The 24,360-nt window shown below is 40.4% G+C and overlaps 1 protein-coding gene across 3 annotated transcripts in view; it reads right to left on the minus strand.

The window, feature by feature from the left end:
- RNF150 (ring finger protein 150) overlaps positions 1–24,360 on the minus strand; it is a 204,072-nt gene that overhangs the window by 34,837 nt on the left and 144,875 nt on the right. For all 3 annotated transcript variants that reach the window (XM_073341206.2, XM_073341207.2, XM_073341205.2), the window contains exons 3-6: positions 24,272–24,343; positions 23,429–23,511; positions 12,321–12,417; positions 2,589–2,799 (exon numbers count right to left, since the gene is read on the minus strand). In XM_073341206.2, coding sequence (XP_073197307.1) covers positions 2,589–2,799; positions 12,321–12,417; positions 23,429–23,511; positions 24,272–24,343 — 463 coding nt within the window. The remainder of the gene's footprint in view (positions 1–2,588; positions 2,800–12,320; positions 12,418–23,428; positions 23,512–24,271; positions 24,344–24,360) is intronic.

The following is a 24,360-nucleotide window of genomic DNA, read 5'->3' on the forward strand; positions in this document are numbered from 1 at the left end:
CAGCAAGTGCAGGGTTTGGATGCAGTGTACTCTGTAAACACTGCATGGCTTCAGCTCACACAGGTTCAATCATAAGAAGAAACCACGCAAATCTCCGGTGCAGACTCAGCCTAGGAGCACTCTTCTGTCATTAACAGTGCATAAGCGGGGAGGGGCAAAAATCAAATATCTCCGCAAAGATTCCTGGTAGCATTTGTAAAATCACAGACAAACCAAGTTCATGCTGGAGTGGGATGGGGGGATGTTGGGGGAAGCTCTGTGGTTCTAGGTCTTTGACCACACTGGAACTATTCGATACAATTAGTGAATACAATTCTGACATAATTCTTGTTGTTTAAAGCCATGTCTATAATACAGCTATAACCAAGTCAGTTACACCAGGATTACACTCTCACCCCCTTATAACTTGGTTTAAGTTGTAGTGTGTATTGGCTGTAACTGTGCCCCCCTAACTGGGTTAAAACTGTGTACGGTTTGAGAACTTGAGGGCTTAATTTCAGAGGGGCGGAACACTTATAACTCCAGTTGACTTCAGTGGGAACTGCGAGTGCTCATCACCTCCGAAACTCAGGCCCCTAACTCCCAGCAGAGCACGAAGGGGTTAGTTTACTGCCAACCCCTTGCAAAATGAACACGGTCCAGTTGCTGAATACTATTGTGAATCAGACCATATGGATGTTTTATTGAAACGATGTAAGTTTGCGCACCCGACCATGCCAAAAAATTTTCAAGCATTAAATGTAATCCTGAAAAGAACAAAGTATAATAATCACCTATACCTAATAAATAATATTGCAGCCCAACTATTATTAACTGAAAAACCAAGCAGCAAATCAGAATACCACGGATGAGATTGTGTGCGAAGCGTAGTACATAAACGTACAGCCCGGGGCATTGAAGCTGGCTAAGGTGGCTTTAAGTTTCCAGTATGCCTTCCTGATTCTGGTTGTTCTGAGGGTTGATGCAACCACTCAATGCACTTAGGAGCTGCTTAAGTTACCACCTCCAGTCCTTAGCTGGCAATAGGCTGCATCACCATCTGCAATCTCCACAGTGCTATGGGCAGTTATCCTATCAATGCAGGTGCTTATGAAGTGGAGATTTCCCCCTGTCCAGTGCAGGACTTATTCTGGTTCCTTTCAAAAGCCACAGCAGCACTTCCTTCCAGTGCCTTGCAACCAGCACCGGGCTCTGGACCAGGAGGAAGAATCTCTCCCCTTAGCTTTGTTTTCTGGCTTTGCCATTTTCAGTAGGATTCTCTGATAGGGATACATTACCTCTGCTGCTATTTGAATGATGGAAAGCAACATCAATAGATTCATCCTGTATAGTTATCCTGTGCTGATTTTTTCATTAATAAGGGTTAAGGAACTGACTCCCTAATATGAGAACCACAGAATCTAGATTTGGGAGTTTTGGTGGATAATCAGCTGAACATGAAGTCCCAGTGTGATATTATGGCCAAAAGAGCTAATGTGATCCTTGGATGTATAAACAGGGGTACCTTGAGTAGAGTAGAGAGGTTATTTTTACCTCTGTTCTTGGCACAAGTGTGACTGTTGCTGCACAATTCAAGAAGGGTATTGAAAAATTGAAGAGGATTCAGAGAAGAGCAATGAGAATGATTAAAGGATTAGAAAACATGCCTAATAGTGACAGACACATGGAGCACAATCTATTTAGCTAAACAAAGAGAAGGTTAAATGGCGACTTAATTGCAGTCTACATGCACCTACATGAGAAATAAATATTCAAAAATGGGTTCTCCATTCTAACAGAGAAAAGTATAATAGATTTCAAAGGCTGGAAGTTGAAGCTAGACAAAATCAGAATGGAAATAAGGCGTAGATTTTATAACAATGAGGTAATTAACCATTGGAACCATTTACCAAGGGTTGTGGTGAATTCTCCATCTCTGGCAATTTTAATATCAAGATTGGATGCTTTTCTAAAAAATATGCTCTAGCAATTATTTTGGGGAAGTTTTCTGGACTGTTTTATACAGGAGGTCAGACTAGATAATCACAATGGTCTCTTCTGGCCTTGAAATCTGTGAATCTATTTTATGTTACTGAAGCAAGAGTGAAATTCTGCATGTATAAGAAAAAATAGTACATCGAAGCAAGGCAGACCAGGGGATAAGGAGTAGCCCAACTTGGCAGACAAGGGCATCCAACAAATGAATTTAACAAAGGAGCTGGGTTATAGGTGTAGATTATCAAGGAAGGCCTTGGTAAAAGGATTCAGTCAAACAACATGTAAAGATGTCTATAACTTTAGTCTACTTTGTGTTAACAGAAAAGGCCTATTTCTACTTAGTCTAGAGTATTCTTCCATACATTTCACTTTGCTATTCTATCAGATTCAATCCATTTATTTGCACATTGGGTTCAGAGTATGTGTGATACAGTAATGCTCCATGATAATTCAAAGGTGCCATTTTAAGCCAAGTTATTTATCCTCTAGATTTCAGTGAAATTTAAGTAGTGAAAACAATATTCCAAGCCCCACACCTCTATACATTTCTTTGTGATTCAGGTTTCTGCATACTATTGTCAGGGCAAACTCTGCCAGAAGGAGAAACTTACTACTTGTTGTGAAGTTACCCTCCCCAACCTGGGGAAGAGGATCTGCATCCGGGATGACTTGTAGTACTCCCACAGTCCGGACAGGAGGATCCAGAGCTACAGAGCTTTCATTCACAGTTATATCACTAGCTCCTGTAATCTGATTAGTTGGTGGTCCTCCTATGGAAGCTTCAAAATCTGGAGGTATATCATCTATGCAATCCGCATTTGGCTAATGGAAACAAAAAGAAAAGTCTTTGAGCTTTTATTCTACAGAGAAAATACTAAGGACTACAGTTAAGAAAGAAGGCCAGTATTCCGTCTTCTGACAGTGGCCAATGCCAGGTGCCCCACAGGGAATGAACAGAACAGGTAATCATCAAGTGATCCATCCCCTGTTGCCCATTCCCAGCTTCTGGCAAACAGAGGTTAGGAACACCATCCCTGTCCATCCTGGCTAATAGCCATAGATGGACCTATCCTCCATGAATTTATCTAGTTCTTTGTTGAAACCTGTTATAGTTTTGGCCTTCACAACATCCTCTCACAAGGAGTTCACAGGTTGACAGTGCATTGTGTGAAAAAAATACTTCCTTTTGTTTGTTTTAAATCTGTGGCCTATTAATTTCATTGGGTGAGCCCTAGTTCTTGTGTTATGAGAAGGAGTAAATAACTCCACGAGTCATGATTTTATAAACCTCTATCTTCTCCCCCCTTAGTTGTCTCTTTTCCAAGGTGAAAAGTCCCAGTCTTATTAACCTCTCCTCAGATGGCAGCCGTTACGTACCCCTAATAATTTTTGTTGCCCTTTTCTGAACCTTTTCCAATTCCCATATATATTTTTTGAGATGGGGCAACCACATCTGCACCAGTATTCAAGATGTGGGCATACCATGGATTTATATAGAGGCAATATGATATTTTCTGTCTTATTATCTATCCCTTTCTTAATGATTCCCAACATTCTGTTCACTTTTTTGACTGTCATTGCACACTGAGTGGATGTTTTCATTCTCTGAAAACAATGACTCCAAGATCTCTTTCTTGAGTGGTAACAGCTAATTTAGACCCCATCATTTTATACGTATAGTTGGAATTATGTTTTCCAATGTCCATTACTTTGCATTTATCAACATTGAATTTCATCTGCCGTTTTGTTGTCCAGTCACCCAGTTTTGAGAGATCTTTTGGAGTTCTTCACAGTCTCCCTGGGACTTACCTATCTTCAGTAGTTTTGTATCATCTGCAAATTTGCCACCTCACTATTTGCCCTTTTTTTTCAGATCGTTTATGAATATGTTGAATAGGACTGGCCCAGTACCCCTGGGGGACACCACTATTTACTTCTCTCCATTCTGAAAATGGACCATTTATTCCTACCCTTTGTTTCCTATCTTTTAACCAGTCTTAAAGGAAATAACTGCTCTAGATTTTCTTCCTGAATTTATACATAAGTGGTTGTAGTTAAACAAACATTAATTTAGATTTTTTTCCTCTCGCCCATTCCTTTTAGGGCCCTATCCTGCAATCACTTACTATTATGTCTTGTGCTTATTACTGTTGCCTCACTGATTTAAATGGGACTATGATAAATATTGCAATTTTGGGCCCTTAAATGGTAATATCCAATAAATACATAGTTTATTTGCTTTCTACATACCTGGATCCTCTTAATACTATTTGTAGGAAGACTATCTTGCAGTATGCAGAGGAAATGTTTAGTATGAAAAAGTCTTGCCCAGAATATTGATGTTTGCTTCCTCACAGAAAAAAAAAAAGTTTGGGGGAGTGTGTCATGGAGTAAATGAGCACATATATTGATATAATCTGCCTGAGGTAGGCACACTGCTGAGTTAGATTATTAACATAAACACAGGCACTAACTGCAAGGGATTTTGTACCTTTTAAGTCACTGCTTTCTTGAAATACACATACTATAGAGCTGATATCAGAGACTTAAGTGAAGGCGAGGAATTGATAAGAACTGCATATGTGCACATTTGTACGAGGGGTGGAAAAGGGGTGTATATAGCTATTGCTAAGAGAAGGAAAAATGTTTTCAATATTAAAAGACTTACATTTTGCCTATACTGTACTTCATTTCTTATAGCTGAAAATAATGAGAAAGAATAAAGAATTCATTGTAATGGGAATTTCAGGAGTCTTTCCTGTATTGTGGTCCCAGAGAAACCAAGTGAATTAAAAAACAAAAACAAAATAACTGTTTAGCTCAGAATTAAAACTCATGCCTATAAATGCACATATCCCAGTAAATTCAGGGCTAATGGAAAAGTGATTCAGATGCATTTAAAGCAGATGGTTACAGAGCTTGTGTGTTTTGGTGCCAAGACCTCTGTTAATATCCTCTAGACAGCAACTCACTGGTCAAGCTGAGATGACCAATTGCAGTAGAATTTACTGATCTTTCAAGCATTTCTGTATTGGTTTATTTCCTGACTGTCAGACTGATGATTTCTGGAGAGTTCCCCTCTGAACACTAATGGCAAATTGTGTAAGTCAATTCCCTTTGCCGTACATGAGAATGCAGACTCCCCTAAGCCTTTCGGCAAAGGTGTCAGGTCTGCTCTCTCCATAGCAGGGAGAGGTTGAGCTTGCACACCCACTTCAGATATAATGCCTTAAGGTTATGCCATAAAATAATAAAAACAAGGAAAATTCAAAGATTAGGGTACTGTGTGCAATGTGTTCAATAGCACCTGTAAGCATAAAGGGGCATATTCAGATAGAACTGCAGTTACACAAATATCCTGTTAGGCCTAAAAAAGTTAGCAGACACTACAGGGTAGATTTTCAAATGTATTTAGTGCCTAATCTATTTAGGCACTTTTGAAAATTCCACTTGCTGAGCATCTGCATCTATAGTTGCCTAAATACTTTTGAAAATCTGATTCAGCGGCCCTGATCTAGCAAAGCATTTAAACATTGTTAATGTCAAGCATCTGAGTAGTCCCACTGAAGAAAATGAGACAGCTTATGTTTTTTCAGCTAAACCTGTGCCCAAGTGCTTTACTTGATCAGTCCTTTAGCCTATTTCACCCTTTCCTGTGAATTTCCTGACTGTTGTTTCATGCCAGGATAATGGACTTAAAAAAAAGTGCAGCATGTCTGTTCTCTGAGTTTATTAAGTCTCATGATAAAAAGTCTAAGGGGAAAATATTCATGAAAGCTGGCAGTTTCTCAAAACGACACTATTAAAAGCACAGCAGCAAGCTATCCCGATACAAAAGAAAGTAAGAGTAGCAGTAAGAAGCCAACATGGCTCAATCAGGAGCTCTTTCATGGCCTGAAATAAATCAAAAAAGGAACCTACAAAAAGTGGAAACATGGATAAATTGCTAAGGATGAATAGCAAAGAACAGCACAAGCACATAGGGACAAAATCAGAAAGGCACAAAATGTATTACTCCTAATAAGGGATATAAAATGCAATAAGAAGAACTTCTATAAATACATTAGGAGAAAGAAAAAGATGCAGTGTATAGGTCCACTACTTAGTGGGAAGGAGAGCTAATAACAGATGACATCAAGCAGGCTGTAGTGTTTAATGCCTATTTTGCTTCAGTCTTCACTAAAAAGATTAATTGTGACCAGATGCTTTACACAATTAATATTAACAATGGGAAAAACACAAGCCAGAATAGAGAAAGAGCAGGCTAATGAATATTTAGATAAGTTAGATATATTCAAGCCAGCAGGCCCCGATGAACTTCACTCTTAAGGTACTTAAAAGAACTACCTGCAGCAATCTCAGAACCATTAGCAATTATTTTTGAGAACTCATGGAGGATGGGTGAGGTCCTAGAGCAGGGGAGGGCAAACTTTTTGTCCCGAGGGCCACATCAGGGTGCGAAACTGTATGAAGGGCTGGGTAGGGAAGGCTGTGCCACCCAAGCAGCCTGGCCCCTGCCCCTATTCACCTCCTCCCACTTCCCGCCCCCTGACTGTCCCCCTCAGAATCCCCAACCCATCCAACCCCCCTTACTCCTTGTCTCCTGACTGCCCCCTCCTGGAACCCCCAGCCCCAAACCGCCCCCCCTGGGATCCCACCCCTTATTCAACTCCCCCTGCTCCCTGTCCCCTGACTGCCCTGCCCCCTATCCACACCCCCGCCCCCTGACCTGCCCCGAGGGACTCCCACACCCTATCCAACCCACCTTGTTCCCCGCACCCTGACAGCCCCAGAACCCACACTCCTAACTGTCCCCTGGGATCCCCTACCCAACCCCCCCGCCGCCCCCTTACCATGCTGCTCAGAGTGGCAGGAGCTCACAGGGCAGAGTAACTGCAGGGGAGAGGGAACAGCGGGGGAGGGGCCAGGGACTAGGCTCCTGGGCCAGGAGCTCGGGGGCTGGGTAGGACAGTCCCGTGCGCCAGATGTGGCCCACGAGCCGTAGTTTGCCCACCTCTGTCCTAGAGGATGGGAAAAGGGCAAACCTATCTTTAAAAAGAGGAACAAAAAGGACCCAGGGAATTATAGACCCGTCAGCCGAACTTTGATACCTGCAAAGATACTAGAACAAGTTATTAAACAATCAATTTGTATTGCCCAATTAGTGGATAATAGAGTAATAGATAATAACCAACATGGATTTGTCAAGAACAAGGGGGAAACAGTAGAAGTGATACATCATGATTTTAGTAAGGCTTTTGACAAAGTCCCATGTTACATTCTCATAAGCAAACCAGGGAAACGTGGTCTAGATGAAGTTTTTATAAGGTGGGTGCATATCTGGCTGAAAGATCATACTCAAAGAGTAGTTATCAATAGTTTGCTATCAAACTAGGAAGATGTATCTAGTGTGGTCCCACAGGGTCTGCCCTGGATCCATTTTCATCAATGATTTTGATAATGGAGTAGAGACTAAGCTTATAAAATCTGTACATGATGCTAAGGTGGGAGGGTTTGCAAGCTCTTTGGAGGGTAGGATTATAATTTAAAATGACTGACAAATTAGAGAATTGGTCTGATATCAACAAGATGAAATTCAATAAAGACAAATGTAAAGTTCTGCGCTTAGAAGGAAAAGTCAAATGTACAAATACAAAATGGGGAATAACTGCGAGGCTGTAGTACTGCTGAGTAGGATCTGGAGCCTATAGTGGATCACAAATTGAACATGAACCAACAATGTGAAACCATTGCCAAATAAATAAATAAAGAGCACTAATATTCTAGGGCATATTAACAGGTTTCATATATAAAACATCGGAGGTAATTGTTCCACTCGGCACTAGTGAGGCCTCAGCTGGAGTACTGTGTCCAGTTTGGGGCACCATGTTTCAGGAAAAAAGTGGACAAACTGGAAACAGTTCAGAGGAGACTACAACAATGGACACCTAACCTATGAGGAAAGGTTAAAAAACGGGGCATTTTAGTCTTGAGAAGAGACAACTTAGAGGGGTCTGACAGTCTTCAAATATGTTAAAGACTGTTATAATGAAGATGGTGATCAATTGTTCTCCATATCCCCTGAAGATAGGACAAGAAGGAATCAGCTTAATCTGCAGCAAGAGAGATTTAGGTTGGATATTAGCAAAAGCTTGCTAAATATAAGGATAATTAAGGATTGGATTAAGCTTCGAAGGGAGGTTGTGGAATCTGTGTCACTGGAGGCTTTTAAAAACAGGTTAGACAAACACTGCCAGGCATGGTCTAAGCATACTTGGTCCTGCCTCAGTGGAGGGGGCTGGACTAGATCACTTCTCGAGGTTCTTTCCAGCCTTACATTTTTATGATTCTATGTTACAAACTTAGCATTACTTTAAAATGGTTCATAATAAAAGAATATATTCATTAAAACAATCTTCATATGATTTTCAGTTCACAGACTAAAGTATAGAATGTAGTCAGACAACAAAAAACCTAAACCACAGTTTGGGGGTTTCGCGTTGGGGAAGAGACTAAATAACAAACAGTTGGCGTGAAGACAAAGTGCATCTGCAAGCATACAAAATTCTAAGCAACTTTGAGCAAAGAACAGGCTTTATCCTGCAAAGACATGAGTCCCACTGAACTAGGAGTATTCATGTGTGTAAAGCTATGCATTATGTTTACTTGCAGGACCAGGGACAAAAATTGCTGGGCACAAACATCCACATTTTTTCCCATTAGATTTCTTTTCAAACAGTTGTTGGAAGCCTTTGAAAGTTCATTTTAAAATCAAATTTGGTTTTGAGGATTATACAATTTAAACAAATAGTCTAAATATATATACACACACACACACGTGCATATATATGTGTACATATATATTTTAGCACTATAACTAAGCAAATGCATAAATGTTTTTTCCCCCCAGTTATCCATTTGCTCTTGTGTTCACAGTTTTTGCTAGAATGAGCTTTTATGACCAATTTTTAAACCCTTAAAAACAGGAGAGAATGGAAAGCCTGACAAATACTAACTAAAGTGGCACAAATGTCATGGTTCAATTTAATTGATCCCATTTTACATGCAGGTTTAATATAATTTTACTTGGAAAAAAACTAAACAGTAGACTTTAATCCTAATAACAAATATTGCTTTTTTAAAATTACTATTTATACCTTGACTGTCAGAGTGACACAGATATATTTTGATACATTTTGTTAGTTACATTAGTTTCTCTAGTTCTCTGTACATATGTGCTTTTAGGGCCAGATTTTAAAAATGGGAATCTTTCCACTGACTTGAATGGCCTTTGCATCAGGTTCTCAATAAAAGGCTCCAACTCAACCAATCTAGTAAAAAAAGTGCAGTTGTTTTCCTGTTCAGATCATGTTTCTGGGGAAGGAGTCAGAATTGAAGGGAGATTATTTTACTTGATATGATCATCCCAACAATGATGTAGCTCTTTGAAATTGAAAGAAAAAAAAGTTTCCCCTTTAGACACTAAGACCAGAAGAAGCTCAGCTTTGTGAGCTGAATTCACCATCAGCATGCCAGTGAAAGGACTGAGGCCAGACATTTGCTTCTGTAAATGGTGGCAGAATTCATTAAGGGTGGAATGCCTCCAGGGGACCAGGCTGCCTCAGCAGAAAGGAGATACATCTTAATGGGAGCTTCTGGGCACTCACCAGTTTTGAAAATCAGGCTAGTTATTTACATGTCTAAATAGGCTTTAGTTTTAGGCAGCCGTTTAAAAAAAATCTTGGCTATGAAGTAAACTCTGTGATGAAATTGGCATGCAGTGACTTAAAAATTTAGATCTAGTTTTTTTAGAACAATATCAGTTAGAAACTATTATACATTCCTCTTAAAATGGAAATGTAATGCCACATTCATACTCACACAAACCAATTTTCAAATGTACATCACTAAGGTAAGCATACAACTGGCATAAAGACATTCTATTATAAATGGAGCCAGTAGCACTGCTTATAAGCCAAGGTTCCCGACACTTTCCATTATAAGACTGTTTTCAGTCGTTTATAACTTTGCCAAACTGCAACCATTTGGGTTGAAGTTTTCCAAGACAGGTGTTTGCCTCAGATTTTTTTTTAAGGGTAGTGGGGGTAGTTTTGGTTACAACAGTTCAGCAAGAATTGAGAATGAGGTTAGGGAGGGAAAATATGTTTTGCCCATGTTAACCAAATTTGTACAACTGTTTAATTGAGAAGCTGTAGGGCTTCATGCTTTGGAACAGGACTTGAAATTGGGAAGGAGAGTGACCTTTTTGTCACAGATGTGCTTTTTCCAGTACCTATGAAATTCCACTCAAATTTGGCCAAGTTTGAGCCTCTGAAAATATCAATTCACACATGCTCAGTAGAGACCTGTTAAAAGTTAGGCAGCTACATTCTCTGAAGATTCCATCAGTACCAAGCATGATCCAGCTCAGCGGACGCAGGAGCTGAGCAGCACTTTCCTGCAATTGTTCCCCCTGGCAGCCAAGGACTGCTGCGGCATAGGAAGCCATAACTGAGAGGAGGGAGACTGTCTCTCCTGTGCTTTTTTTATGCTCCTCCTTCTGGGGCCCAGGCAGCAAGGAGGAATCAGCCTGACTTGAATGCAGAGGGGTGAAGAGCAGTGGGAGGGGAGGAGAAGCTGGGGAGGGGTGATAGGATTATGGGGAACAGGGACAGGAATTTATGGGGAAAGAGGATAAAGGGGCTGGATCTTGGGGGGGCAGGGAGTTTGGAGTAAGGAAGCAAAGGGGACAGAGACAGGCTAAGGGCAAAAGAGCATACTCCCCTCCAGAACCTGGAACTGAAAGCAGGAGTTCTGAGTGGTTTCTTTTCTGTCAGCAATAGCTGTGAAACCCACTGGCAAAGTGTGCGTCTCATCCCCCGCTAATGGCTGGTCTGCATGCTGCATAACAGCCTACTACTGCTGCAAGTTACTTAGAGATCTGTGGTAAGGGTGGATCTTAAGGTCCTAACCCTGCTGATGACCCACGTGGAAGTCAGTGGAAAAAATAGTATGTGATGATGGAATTAAACAGTAGTGCATACTAGGGAGCTGAATGAAGGTTGAACATGCAGCCTTAACACTGGCATTTCCTAATTTCTGAGTGTTTGACTTTGCAACTTTAACAATCTTTCATTGTAGTTTTTTCTGTATGTAACACACACACACACAAAATCAAGAAGCCTAATTATAATGTATCATTAGAATTATATTATTTGCCTCCTTTTGGCTTTATAATTGTACTAAGTTAATGGACACACCTGCATGATTATTTTATTATTGTGCTATTTCCTAGAATAATAATTTCAGCACTTGTATCAGACTTTTTTCATTTCAGTAATCTGTTTGGATTATATGTCCCCATGTCATTTCACTGCTGCTCTTGGGGGTAACTACATTAGCTGTCCTCATTTGTTCATCTGTTGGCCTTTGTCTCATTTCTTTTGTGTAGTGCTCAGATATGTAATGCTGGCATGCTGCTACCTCAGCTTGGGGACAGTGTATTTACAGCAGCTGTTGGCATACCAACCACCACTGGTTCAGTGTTCAACTTGACAGTCAGGAGATACTTTTTCACAAAGCATAAACCTTGATTAATTTCTTGGTGGAGAAGACACTGAACTGTGAGATACCTGTAAATTTAGGGAAAGTAATTGCTGGCAGAACATGTACTAAGTATATTTGACAATAGAATCCAAAGAGTTAATTGGCAAGTTTTGGCAGGTTTAGAAACAGATCTGAATTTACCAAGTGACTAACAATCTAACATTTTCTTATACTGTAATTACATGAATCTCATATGTTTAATAACATTTCCCCCAAATGATGTTTCATAACTAGAATTCTGAGCGCAAGGCCTGCTGATATGCAAGGATGCCTTAAGAGAGGAAATGGAACCAGACAGAAAAGGCAATGACTTTCGCCATCAGAATCAGAGGCAAACTGCCTTAGAACGATACATTGGGAGAGTTTTTATTTGTACACCCTTTACTTTGAGACAAGGAGGAATGTAGTTAAAAAAATCCAGCCCTGATGTAAAAGAGTAAATAGAAAAGGTTTGTATGTGACTGTACAACCCTGCCACAATTACTTAAAACAATCCAACCCCTCAACAAACCAACCAAGCAACACAGACACACATGCACACCCTCCCAGCCAAAGGGCATGGGGGGGGGGGGAGGGAAGAAGAGAAAAATAGATGTCTGCTTGTGTTCCTGTTAATAAATCAGTGTACCATGGTGATGAATGTGGTAGGAGAACCTAAATAACACACAGATGGGCATGTATACAGGATGGAGGTGTTCTCACTCTATTTTGACTAGCCTGTTGCATGACATGCTTACCGGAATCCCTAGAGCTTTTAGAATGTTCATTTTACACATAGGGCAGGTGCGATGATCTAGCAGCCACGGGTCTACGCAAGATTTATGAAAAAGATGCCTGCAATAAAAAGCAAGATATTTTAATTCAAATCCATCCGAGTGTAGCTTAGAGCTGTTCAGTCATTACCAAGAGTTGCTTCTGAATGTAGTATAATAGGGAGTTTTGAAAGTGTAGTTTTTTGGTATATGACAAGGATTATAAAAGTGCATAGACAGGAGTATAAAATCACTGTACTAAATCTTATTCAGATAAGCACACCGATCCCTGCCTGTTAGAGTTCATTGACAAGGTGCAGAAAGTTAGATGTACAAAATTAGACACCAACAATCAGAGAGCCAAATGTACGTGTAGCAGCAAAGCCAACTTTCTTAAAATGCTATAGACTGCCAGCTGTAACACAGATAAATGAAACTCAGCTTTTGGTAAAGGTCAGATCATGTATATATCTACTGTTGGTTCCATAACACAAAACTGACCCCACCACAGTGACCCAGAACTTTAAATAGCTGTAACATGAAGCCATTTTGCATCTGTTATTATTTTGCAGGATCATGACAGTGTGTAAGCAGAAACCCCCCCGCCTTTTTTTTTTTTTTTTTTTGAGAGAGAGAGTGTGAGTGCGTGGCCTTTTGGGTGAGGCTCCTCTCCCCTCCCACCTATTTTCCTGCCCCTCAAAAGCCACCCATGAGAATGAGCATCTTTAGACAAACATTTCTCCCTCTGGAGCCGGTTGATACTATCCCTTCAGCCAATATGAAGTGATCATTAGCAAGACAGTGAAGCCATTCTGCCTACATATTTATCCAGTTATGGGAAATACAGTTTCTTAGCCACAAGTGTCAGTTGTCTAAAGTTGCTTGAACAAACTGGAGGTTGCATACTCAAACATGTAATTTATGCACCTCATTCATTCTTGAGAAGATGTTCTGTTATGTTGCATTTGACAGGATAAGCACCTCAGCAGACTCAGAGTACAGAGCAAAGTCCTGCAGTTCTGCTGGGTGAAGAATTTAAGAAATGCTGGGAGAAGAAATTAAGAGAATTTCTCAGGGGGCTCAGATACGAGACAGGGAAGTTGTTTGCTGTCTTTGTGCCTCAGCTGGAGCATCCCTACAGAAAACAGCTCCCAATTTCTTTTAATCACTATAGTATACAGAGAATTATAGCCAGATTTTTTTAGTTATTTGTGAGTACTTCAACTGAAGAGAGGGGATATACCAGGTGCATAGATTGCTGTGAGGAAGAACATTCCGGAAGCCTGACTGCAGCTGAATGGAGTATTGTTGGCACAGTGAGGTGGTCTCCAGTGAGACATTGGAGCAGAGATTTCCTCTCCTGTATCCCATAGATTTTTGTGAAAGCTTGTGGTTTTTCATTATTCATCTGTGGATTTTTATTAGAATAATTGTTGGTTTGTTTCCTGTTAACAAACAGTCAATTTTGCAACATCTTGGACTTTTAATTCATTTAGCCAAGTGTAAGATTCATTGACTTATCTCACACATATGTTTGCTGTCTCCTTGAACATGCCATGTGGCTCTATCTGCTCTGTAACGTTTTGTACCTACACCTTTGGTCCAGCTATACTGTTTCTGAAAAACAGCTACAAAGTTTTCTCATGTAACCATAGCCTCAACACCTAAATCTTTGTGTAGTAGTCTGAAAATACACTCACCCACCTAAAAGTCTGATTTACATATAGAAGACTTAAGCAAAAATCAGGAGGAGGACGCTTTTATTCTGAAATAAGAGTGTCCATACTTAGATTTGCATCAAAATAACAAAAGCTGTGAATTAAACATATTTCGGTTATTTCAATGCAAATTTATGTGTAGAGCAGTCCTAAATACCTTTTCTCTAGCAATTAACAGATGTGCAACATTGTGCATGTCGAAAAAAGAAAAGGAGTACTTGTGGCACCTTAGAGACTAACCAATTTATTGAGCATAAGCTTTCGTGAGCTACAGCTCACTTCATCGGATGCATACTGTGGGAAGTGTAGAAGATCTTTTTATATACACACAAAGCATGAAAAAATACCTCCTCCCACCCCACTCTTCTGCTGCTAATAGCTTATCTAAAGTGATCACTCTCCTTACAATGTGTATGATAATCAAGTTGGGCCATTTCCAGCACAAATCCAGGTTTTCTCACCCTCCCAACCCCCCCCCCCCCACAGGAGGTAATGTTGTCATCATGAATAGGTCGTAATATGAACAAGAGGCTGCTCGGCAGCTCTCCAGCACCACTTTCTACAAGCCATTACCCTCTGATCCCACTGAGAGTTACCAAAAGAAACTACAGCATTTGCTCAAGAAACTCCCTGAAAAAGCACAAGATCAAATCCGCACAGACACACCCCTGGAACCCCAACCTGGGATATTCTATCTACTACCCAAGATCCATAAACCTGGAAATCCTGGGCACCCCATCATCTCAGGCATTGGCACCCTGACAGCAGGATTGTCTGGCTATGTAGACTCCCTCCTCAGGCCCTACGCTACCAGCACTTCGAGACACCACTGACTTCCTGAGGAAACTACAATCCATCGGTGATCTTCCTGATAACACCATCTTGGCCACTATGGATGTAGAAGCCCTCTACACCAACATTCCACACAAAGATGGACTACAAGCCATCAAGAACACTATCCCCGATATTGTCACGGCTAACCTGGTGGCTGAACTTTGTGACTTTGTCCTTACCCATAACTATTTTACATTTGGGGACAATGTACACCTTCAGATCAGCGGCACTGCTATGGGTACCCGCATGGCCCCACAGTATGCCAACATTTTTATGGCTGACTTAGAACAACGCTTCCTCAGCTCTCGTCCCCTAACGCCCCTACTCTACTTGCGCTATATTGATGACATCTTCGTCATCTGGACCCATGGAAAAGAAGCCCTTGAGGAATTCCACCATGATTTCAACAATTTCCATCCCACCATCAACCTCAGCCTGGTCCAGTCCACACAAGAGATCCACTTTCTGGACACTACAGTGCTAATAAACGATGATCACATAAACACCCCCCTATACCGGAAACCTACTGACCGCTATTCCTACCTACATGCCTCCAGCTTTCACCCTGACCACACCACACGATCCATCGTCTACAGCCAAGCTCTGTGATACAACCGCATTTGCTCCAACCCCTCAGACAGAGACAAACACCTACAAGAGCTCTATCAAGCATTCTTACAACTACAATACCCACCTGCGGAAGTGAAGAAACAGATTGATAGAGCCAGAAGAGTTCCCAGAAGTCTCCTACTACAGGACAGGCCTAACAAAGAAAATAACAGAAGGCCACGAGCCGTCACCTTCAGCCCCCAACTAAAACCCCTCCAACGCATTATTAAGGATCTACAACCTATCCTGAAGGATGACCCAACACTCTCACAAATCTTGGGAGACAGGCCAGTCCTTGCCTGCAGACAGCCCCCCAACCGGAAGCAAATACTCACCAGCAACCACATACCACACAACAGAACCACTAACCCAGGAACCTATCCTTGCAACAAAGCCCGTTGCCAACTGTGCCCACAGATCTATTCAGGCGACACCATCACAGGGCCCAATAACATCAGCTACACTATCAGAGGCTCGTTCACCTGCACATCCACCAATGTGATATATGCCATCGTGTGCCAGCAATGCCCCTCTGCCATGTACACTGGTCAAACTGGACAGTCTCTATGTAAAAGAATAAATGGACACAAATCAGATGTCAAGAATTATAACATTCATAAACCAGTCGGAGAACACTTCAATCTCTCTGGTCACGCTATTACAGACATGAAAGTTGTGATATTACAACAAAAAAACCTTCAAATTTAGACTCCATTGAGAAACTGTTGAATTGGAATTCATTTGCAAATTTGATACAGTTAACTTAGGCTTGAATAGAGACTGGGAGTGGGTAAGTCATTATGCAAGGTAACCTATTTCCCCTTGTTTTTTCCTACCCCCCCCCCCCCCGACGTTCTTGTTAAACCCTGGATTTGTGCTGGAAATGGCCCACCTTGATTATCATACACATTGTAAGGAGAGTGGTCACTTTAGATAAGCTATTAGCAGCAGGAGAGTGGGGTGGGAGGAGGTATTTTTTCATGCTTTGTGTGTATATAAAAATACCTTCTACACTTTCCAGAGTATGCATCTGATGAAGTGAGCTGTAGCTCACGAAAGCTCATGCTCAAATAAATTGGTTAGTCTCTAAGGTGCCACAAGTACTCCTTTTCTTTTTGCGAATACAGACTAACACGGCTGTTACTCTGAAACCTGTCATTGTGCATGTCAAATTTCAGCTCAACGTTGACAGCTGAGGTATTATAAAAAAGCCTTGCCAACTGGAGTGTTGATAAGTCTTTTTACTCTATGCAAGTCTATATTTCCCTGTGCATGCACTAGCCCTTCCCCATTTGCAGTTCCTCTATATGAATGCATACAAAGCCACCAACTAACAGCGGTAGGGCAGGTTTACAAACTGTCTTAATGCTAGGTACTGAGCTAGTAGATCAATAGTATAAATTCTCTCTTCACAGCAGGTATTATCTCTGTGAGAAATGCAGAATCACCTTGCATACCCAAATAGTCATGTTTAAATTAAGAACACTGCATGCAAAGTAATAATTTTGCTTTGCTATTCCATCCCAATATTTAAAAAACAGCATCCCACACATAAAGATGTATCCATCCTTCCAGTTAGTTGGAAGAGAGACAGAGGTACATTCTCATCAGTGTTAATTTTTAACATCTGTTCCGTTGAACGGTCTTTGTAAGTGGCATCATCCCATTCACGAGCTGGATTTAACACTAAACAGTATGAAAAATACAAATCTAAAAATGCATGAAATTTCATCAGACCCTATTACTCACTTCACTTGGCTCCCTTTCCTACTACTTCAACAGGAAATTGATCGCTTGGGAATAAGAGTTACAAGGAAATTACAGTATTCCATTTTAAACTGACACTGACTTCGCACAGCTGTGGCACAGAAAATCTGTTCTTGGAATCTGAAACTAGTCTAATTATATCACTTGGCTGTAATACCGAAGTTTGTCAGACCTCATCCGATACCGTATGTCAACATGATTAATGTAAATGAAGCATCATGATACTTAAAGTTAAAACCACCACTTTACTAACGTTACAAAGGTTCACAACTCCACTTCCAAAACAACATTCACCATGTTGGGTAGAGAACCAAATGCATCAAACTTCCATCTCTGCACTATATTAACCTCCTTCCTTCCCCTTCTCCCAAGAGATATGTATTCAACATATAATCGCCAGACAAACATTTTGAGTGAGCAGGAGATATAAAAATTACATATAATCCCCAAGTAGCTACTTTGTGAAACAATGAATAAGAAATGTTTTACATTTAAAATGTGTAAATAAAATATCTTGAATGTGTTGATTTATGCAGAATACTGAACTGAAAGTCAATGTCTTACTTTTCAGCTATTTGAAGGAGCAATTTCAAATATTCTTAGTGTTGATTTTTTTTTAATAGTGTGCCCATGTTCATAGGCTAGTATATGTTTAACTGCCAACGTTTAATCTTGATTTGGGCCAAAATAATCAGTGCAAGCTTTCAAAAAGCTCAGATATTTGCTATGCTCTTGAAAAATGGACAAAAAAAATCTGTTTCTGATCAAGAATATATAACCTGAGTGATGTGTAAAATCAGATCAAGTCATTCAGGCATAGATGAGAAAGGCCCCCTTTGTGTTCAAGTTCAAGCTTTGCAAGCCTTAATCAGGCTGCAGATCACATTGCAACATTTCATAATGTTTGTTAGTCAGATAGTGTGTGGAATTTTCATGCTTTACAGACATTTACCTCAAGTTTGGCTGTTCCTAAAAATTAATTGGTTTGAAAGAAAATTATTCTAAAAGGAATGCTATCAATGTTGAGAGATTTAAATCCATAACCATGACAGGTTAAGTCTCCTTGCACTTTAAAATACTATATTACAAGTGTACTATGGTTCTAATTTTAATTTTTGACTTGGTACATATTAGTTAGATTGAAGGATCTTTTTTATAAAATAGAAAACCACAGAAGAATGAATGCCAAAATTAGATAATCTAAGGACTAAAATTATCTGTTTGTGGGTATGCACATATTTTGATGGAGCATGTGATAAATCCATTTTTGCCAATTTGGATTTGAAGGTCTGTTTTATTTGCTGTTATTTATATAGCACCATAACATGCATGGTGCTTTATAAGAATTAACCAGGAATCCCCGCTCTGAAGCATTTACAATCTAAGTCAAGACAAGAACAGGAGGACAAGATGACAAAGAGTGTGGCAGGAGAACAACAACAGGATCATGCAGTTACTTGGGAAAAAGATGTAGATGTCTTTAGAATTGAAAAAAAATCATCTACATTTCAGTTTACATACCTCCATGGGGAACTGAGTTTTTAAAAGGGATTCAAAGCAGGAAAAAATGAAGGTGCTGAGGGGGAGTTCAGAAGCATGGGGGCAGTGAGAAGGAAGGCACACAGATGGTCTAAGAAGAAGGATATGAAGACTTAAGTGTGAAGAGAAGTTTGAGCTAAGAGAAGAGGACAGGTGAGGGCAAAGGAGACAAGAGCAGATAGAGAGGTAGATTGTAGATGGCCTCACTATAAGAACACACTGCTTGAATTTGACGATAGAGACAATAAGAAGCTAGTGAGTAGATTTTAAGAGGGGGTCAACAGAGTTACAGCACTTAGCAAGGTGCTTTTTTCTTTTTTGAAGAAGTCTAGATAGGAGGAGAAGGAGGGCAGACTTGCAGGAAGCAGTCAAAGGCAAAGAAGAGTTGTCGAGAGTTGTAGTAATGACACTCAGAGGGGAGGAGTACAGTTGCTTTTCAAGGGAGACTGCTATACTGAATAAAGAGGATGGACCTGTAGTGCAGTAAATCTGAATGGTCTCTGGATTGTTTTTCCTCCAGAGCCATTCATCAGCCCTGGAGTCAGTACAGAAAAACTGAATGCAGGAAAGAAGCCAAACATCAAAAAGGATGGGCACAGAGAAGTGATGGAGATGATGGTTTCCTCATGGGAGGCTAACACAAGGAAAGGAAGGAGGGGTTGGAGAGCATCAGTGAAGTCAGAGTTGTTAATAGACTGGAGATTATGGAAGGAATGCGATACTGGGAGGGGTACCAGAGCACGTACAGACAAGGTTGAGAGAATGACCCTGATAATGAGTCTGGAAGGTGACACAGAACAGGAGGATGAATGGAGAAGTTAGTAAGAGGAAGACAAAGCTAGCAATATCAGCAGTCTAGGAGGAGAAAACAAGACAGATGAGGGGTTGTAATGATTTGAAGATGGAGATTTGAAGTTGAAAGTGGGAGGAGGACAGGTGAAAACGCTCTGGGAACACTGGAACATGGTTACATTCAATCTTGTGTCAATGCCCTAGAAACTAATTGTAATTATATTTGCTACTGTCAACTTTTAAACCTGGATATAAAAACTAAGACTTATTTCCATCAAGAGAAAAATCAACACAACATGCAGCATCAAAAGGCACATAAGAAAATAAGAATGGCCATACTGGGTCAGACCAAAGGTCCATCCAGCCCAGTATCCTGTCTACCAACAGTGGCCAATGCCAGGTGCCCCAGAGGGAGTGAACCTAACAGGTAATGATCAAGTGATCTCTCTCCTGCCATCCATCTCCACCCTCTGACAAACAGAGGCTAGGGACCATTCCTTAGCCATCCTGGCTAATAGCCATTAATGGACTTAGCCTCCATGAATTTATCCAGTTCTCTTTTAAACCCTGTTATAGTTCTAGCCTTCACAACCTCCTCAGACAAGGAGTTCCACAGGTTGACTGTGCACTGAGTGAAGAACTTCCTTTTATTTGTTTTAAACCTGCTACCCATTAGTTTCATTTGGTGGCCCCTAGTTCTTATATTATGGGAACAAGCAAATAACTTTTCCTTATTCACTTTCTCCACACCACTCAAGATTTTATATACCTATCATATCCCCCCCTTAGTCTCCTATTTTCCAAGTCTCTTTAATCTCTACTTTATACTTCACACACTACTTTATACCTCAACCTGATCATTTAAATTCTGAGCTTTTCAGAATGAAATTTAAAAACATAGGCAGACGCAGGAGGACGGGAAAAAAAAAGTATATATGAAATTGATCTCCCCTCCAAAATAGCCAGTGGTATCCCTTCATTGACTCTCTGCCACACTTAAAGAGAATGCTCTGAGGGAATGACACAGTGAAAGGACCCGAAGAGCTAATAAGAAGCTGTTTATGTGGCTTTGAAATTCATCCACTACTGAAATACTGACTAGTGGATTTTCACTACAAATTTTTGTATAGACGAGGACAACAGAAAGCCTCAGGATAGCTACTAGCTGCATCTGGAAACTTCCTGGTTTAGGGCTGGCTGTGGGAGAGCTGCTGATACACTTGCTTATTTAGATTTGTTCAATATATACATTATAATGTCTATTCAGGCTCTAAGCATCTTTCACATATATTAAAAATGAAATCATATTAGTTCAAACAAAAATAAACTCAACAGCATCCTCTAAACCAGGAAGGAAAACAAAAATGACCCTAATCCCAGCAGCTCCTCCTTTTTTCAACTAAGGAGGCTATTGACTGGGTGCCTCCACTGATCAAAGCTGTGGCAATATCATGTGGAGAGGGAGAGGCAGTTTCTCAGATATGCTGACCCTAAGGCATACATGGCTTTACAGGTCAAAAGAAACATCTTAAACTTCACCTGCATACCAAAAGGCAACCAGTTCAGATCACCCAGCACTGGTGTCATGATGATACTGGCTTTTCGACAACTGAGAAATTGGAAGTTTCAATAAGGTTTGGTGGGAAGCCAATGTCTTCCCTGAACTGCAGGCTGCTATGCCAATGCCCTGCATATACAAGGTATATACAGTGAGCATACACTGGGGATGACAAAGAACGAAATATGTATTTGCAGGTCTGTGTCTTCCTTTTGCTAATCACCAGTGCAAAGAGTGCTCTTCCATCTTATACGATTTCCCTATTGACTTGAAACTGATTTATCATCAATATTCTTTATTTCCTCTCAGCTGCCCAGTGCATCCTATCTTGTTGGTGTTTCTTTATAGATTGTAGACTCTCATTGGCGGGAACTATCTTTATTTTTGTTTCTTGTATAGCATTTGGCAAACTGTTGGCATTTCACCAACAATAATAGTAATAATAATTAACACCAACAACGATGGTGGTGTACAAAAGCTTACAAATCTGTAAAATGTTACCTTTCCTAACTGGTACAATAGGGAAGATAGTTTCAATAAAGTAGCTACTTGGGAGGGAACTCCTCATCTCTCATAATTCAACAGTGCCAAAGTTCAAAATGACAGGTTTCAGAGTAGCAGCCGTGTTAGTCTGTATTCGCAAAAAGAAAAGGAGTACTTGTGGCACCTTAGAGATCAACAAATTTATTTGAGCATAAGCTTTCGTGAGCTACAGCTCACTTCATCGGATGCATGTGCACTTTACAAGACAGATCTGCTGCTAACCTTTAGCTGGAGCCATTTCCAAGTAACTTTTTAAGTCAACCAAGAGCTAAACATCACCTGCTAACTATGTGTTTCTGATTCAGTAGGCCTTATTTAATACTACGCACTCTCATTTAACCTCGTGAACAACATTAAGGATGACTCTGTGCTGGGTCATTTGTGAGAATGATACAAGTGAAAGATGGGGTTTAGATGTATGTGTTCCATATAATTTCCTCAAAGAAATACTTGTACCTTAAGCACAAAATTTCCAAAATTTGTCTAGGGCCCCACAGGAACATACTAGGAATTAAGCCCACTTCTAAACTGTATATATGTCCCATTTTCTAAACTCTTAGCTGAGGAAGCATTGTGCTTGTGTCTGACAAGAGTACACGTGCTGTGTGTCAGAGATGGGGGTTCTAGAGCTGGCCCAATTTATGGCAGTAAGCATACACATCCAATGACTCACAAGAATGATCACAGGTAGTAAGCACTTAACATTTAAAATATCTACCATGGAAGCCTATTATTTATAACATAGCCAAAAAGGAACAAATATTTCAGTTCTTCATGTCAAACAGAAGATGGGCTCCATAGAAAATGACACTTTACATGTACATGCTTTTGGTATTCCTGTTTCCAAGGAAAGCAAGTTGAGAAATGGAGTATCTAGCTGTCTTTGATGGAAGCCATCCCAGATATGATTTGTGTAAGGTTTCCTTCCCACTTTATTTACACAGCAATTAAAAAGAAATTAAAGTGAAGTTAAAGCTCATGAAAGCTGCTGAATTTCAGATAGCTGTTCTGTGGACAACTAACAATATAGGAAATGGCAATGCAAGTGTCCCTACACTATCCTGCCAATGAACTGCAACCTTGACCTAGAATCAATATTTCTATTCCTCATACTGCTTTAAATCAGGAGTAACTCCTCTAAAATCAATGGAGTTAAACTGGTGGAAGAGACAGCAGGATCAGTCCTCCCCCCACACTTTTTCCCCCTTTTTACTGAAGACTTTGTAATATTTCCAAATTCCACAGACTTAGCAACTGGGCTCTTACAAAAAGTATTACCCTCCAACACCCTGCCTCTCTGCCCAAACCTTCTGAACACTAGGCTACCTTAACACATAGCCTAAATCTCACAACCATTCTCATTACTAGAAAATATCGTCAGCCAAACTGCTCTTTCCCAGTCAGGCCAATATTAATGGTTAACCAAAAAGCCTGACCAAATAAGATCCCCATATACATGCCAAGCACGAACATAGTTAGACTCAAGCTCTGATGTTAAATGGCTCGTCACTCACTGCAGTTATTATTTTAACTTCAAACACATCAGAGTAACATGTCAAATCTTTATGGAATAGTTTTTGAGTACAGAAAAAAAAAATCCAAAAACTTGAAGTTCTCAGATAATCTCATTTTAAGAATTTGACAATTCCAATTTTGCAGTTTTACACTAAAGGACAGAGACTTTAAAACCAAGAACACATTAGTAAATGCCTCCATACACTGTATTAACTTACCTGCATGGTAAGATCCTGACAACATCATTTGGTTTGTAACCTTCAATACAAACTGCACAGTTATCAAAATCTGGCTCAGTTTCCTACAGTAAAGAGAATATTACATTACATTTTTTTTTTTGGGTTAATCACTTCAAACAAGAACCTAAGTAGCAGAGCAAAGTTCAAATGGTTATTGATGTGTTTAAGCATGACAATGTATCTTAAGGAAAGTGTGAGAGGCATTCATTAGGGATCCAGACCTGCAAGGGTCTGTGCACATGCGGCATAGATCTACACTTGGAACTGGGGTTGTGAATCCCAGCTCACAGAGACACACTTTAGCACACTAGCTCAAAACAGAATGTAGCAGCAGCAGTACAAGTGGCAGGAAGGGCTAGCTGCCTCATATACATGCCTAGGGTCTCTGATGGGCACGTATTCGGGTCAGCTAGCCTGTCCCACTACTGCAGCTATATTAGTGCTCTAGCTTGACGAGAGCTCGTACAAGTATGTCTCTTTGAACTGGGAATTACTCTATGTACAGTAGTACTCCCACTACGGTCAGTGAGAGTTTTGTCTGAATGAGGGCTGCAGAATTTGGCCAAAAATTTGGTTTGCAAACTGTAACAGCAGCTACTTTAATAGTCAGACTAAAATAACTTTACTGTATCTTTATTTAAAATTTCCCTTCCCTTCCCTCCCTGTTCCATTCCATCCTTAAGTTGCTTACCAGCGCCTTGCCCCTGGCTGTGGGATATTTACTAGTATAAAAAGCAACTGCCACTCCTCTCTTATTTCCCTCTCCTTGGCAGTCTGAGAGGATCCTCGCTGCACAGTTCTAGTTTGAAAGGAAAAAATTACCTTGTCACCTTTCCTGATTGTTCTGACCTGCAGCTTGCTGATTGCTTTCTTTGCAGCATCTCCAAGACGGCGCTGAAAATGCAAAATTG

Source organism: Lepidochelys kempii, chromosome 4, assembly GCF_965140285.1.
Source record: "Lepidochelys kempii isolate rLepKem1 chromosome 4, rLepKem1.hap1, whole genome shotgun sequence".
Classification (NCBI taxonomy): Eukaryota; Metazoa; Chordata; order Testudines; family Cheloniidae; genus Lepidochelys; species Lepidochelys kempii.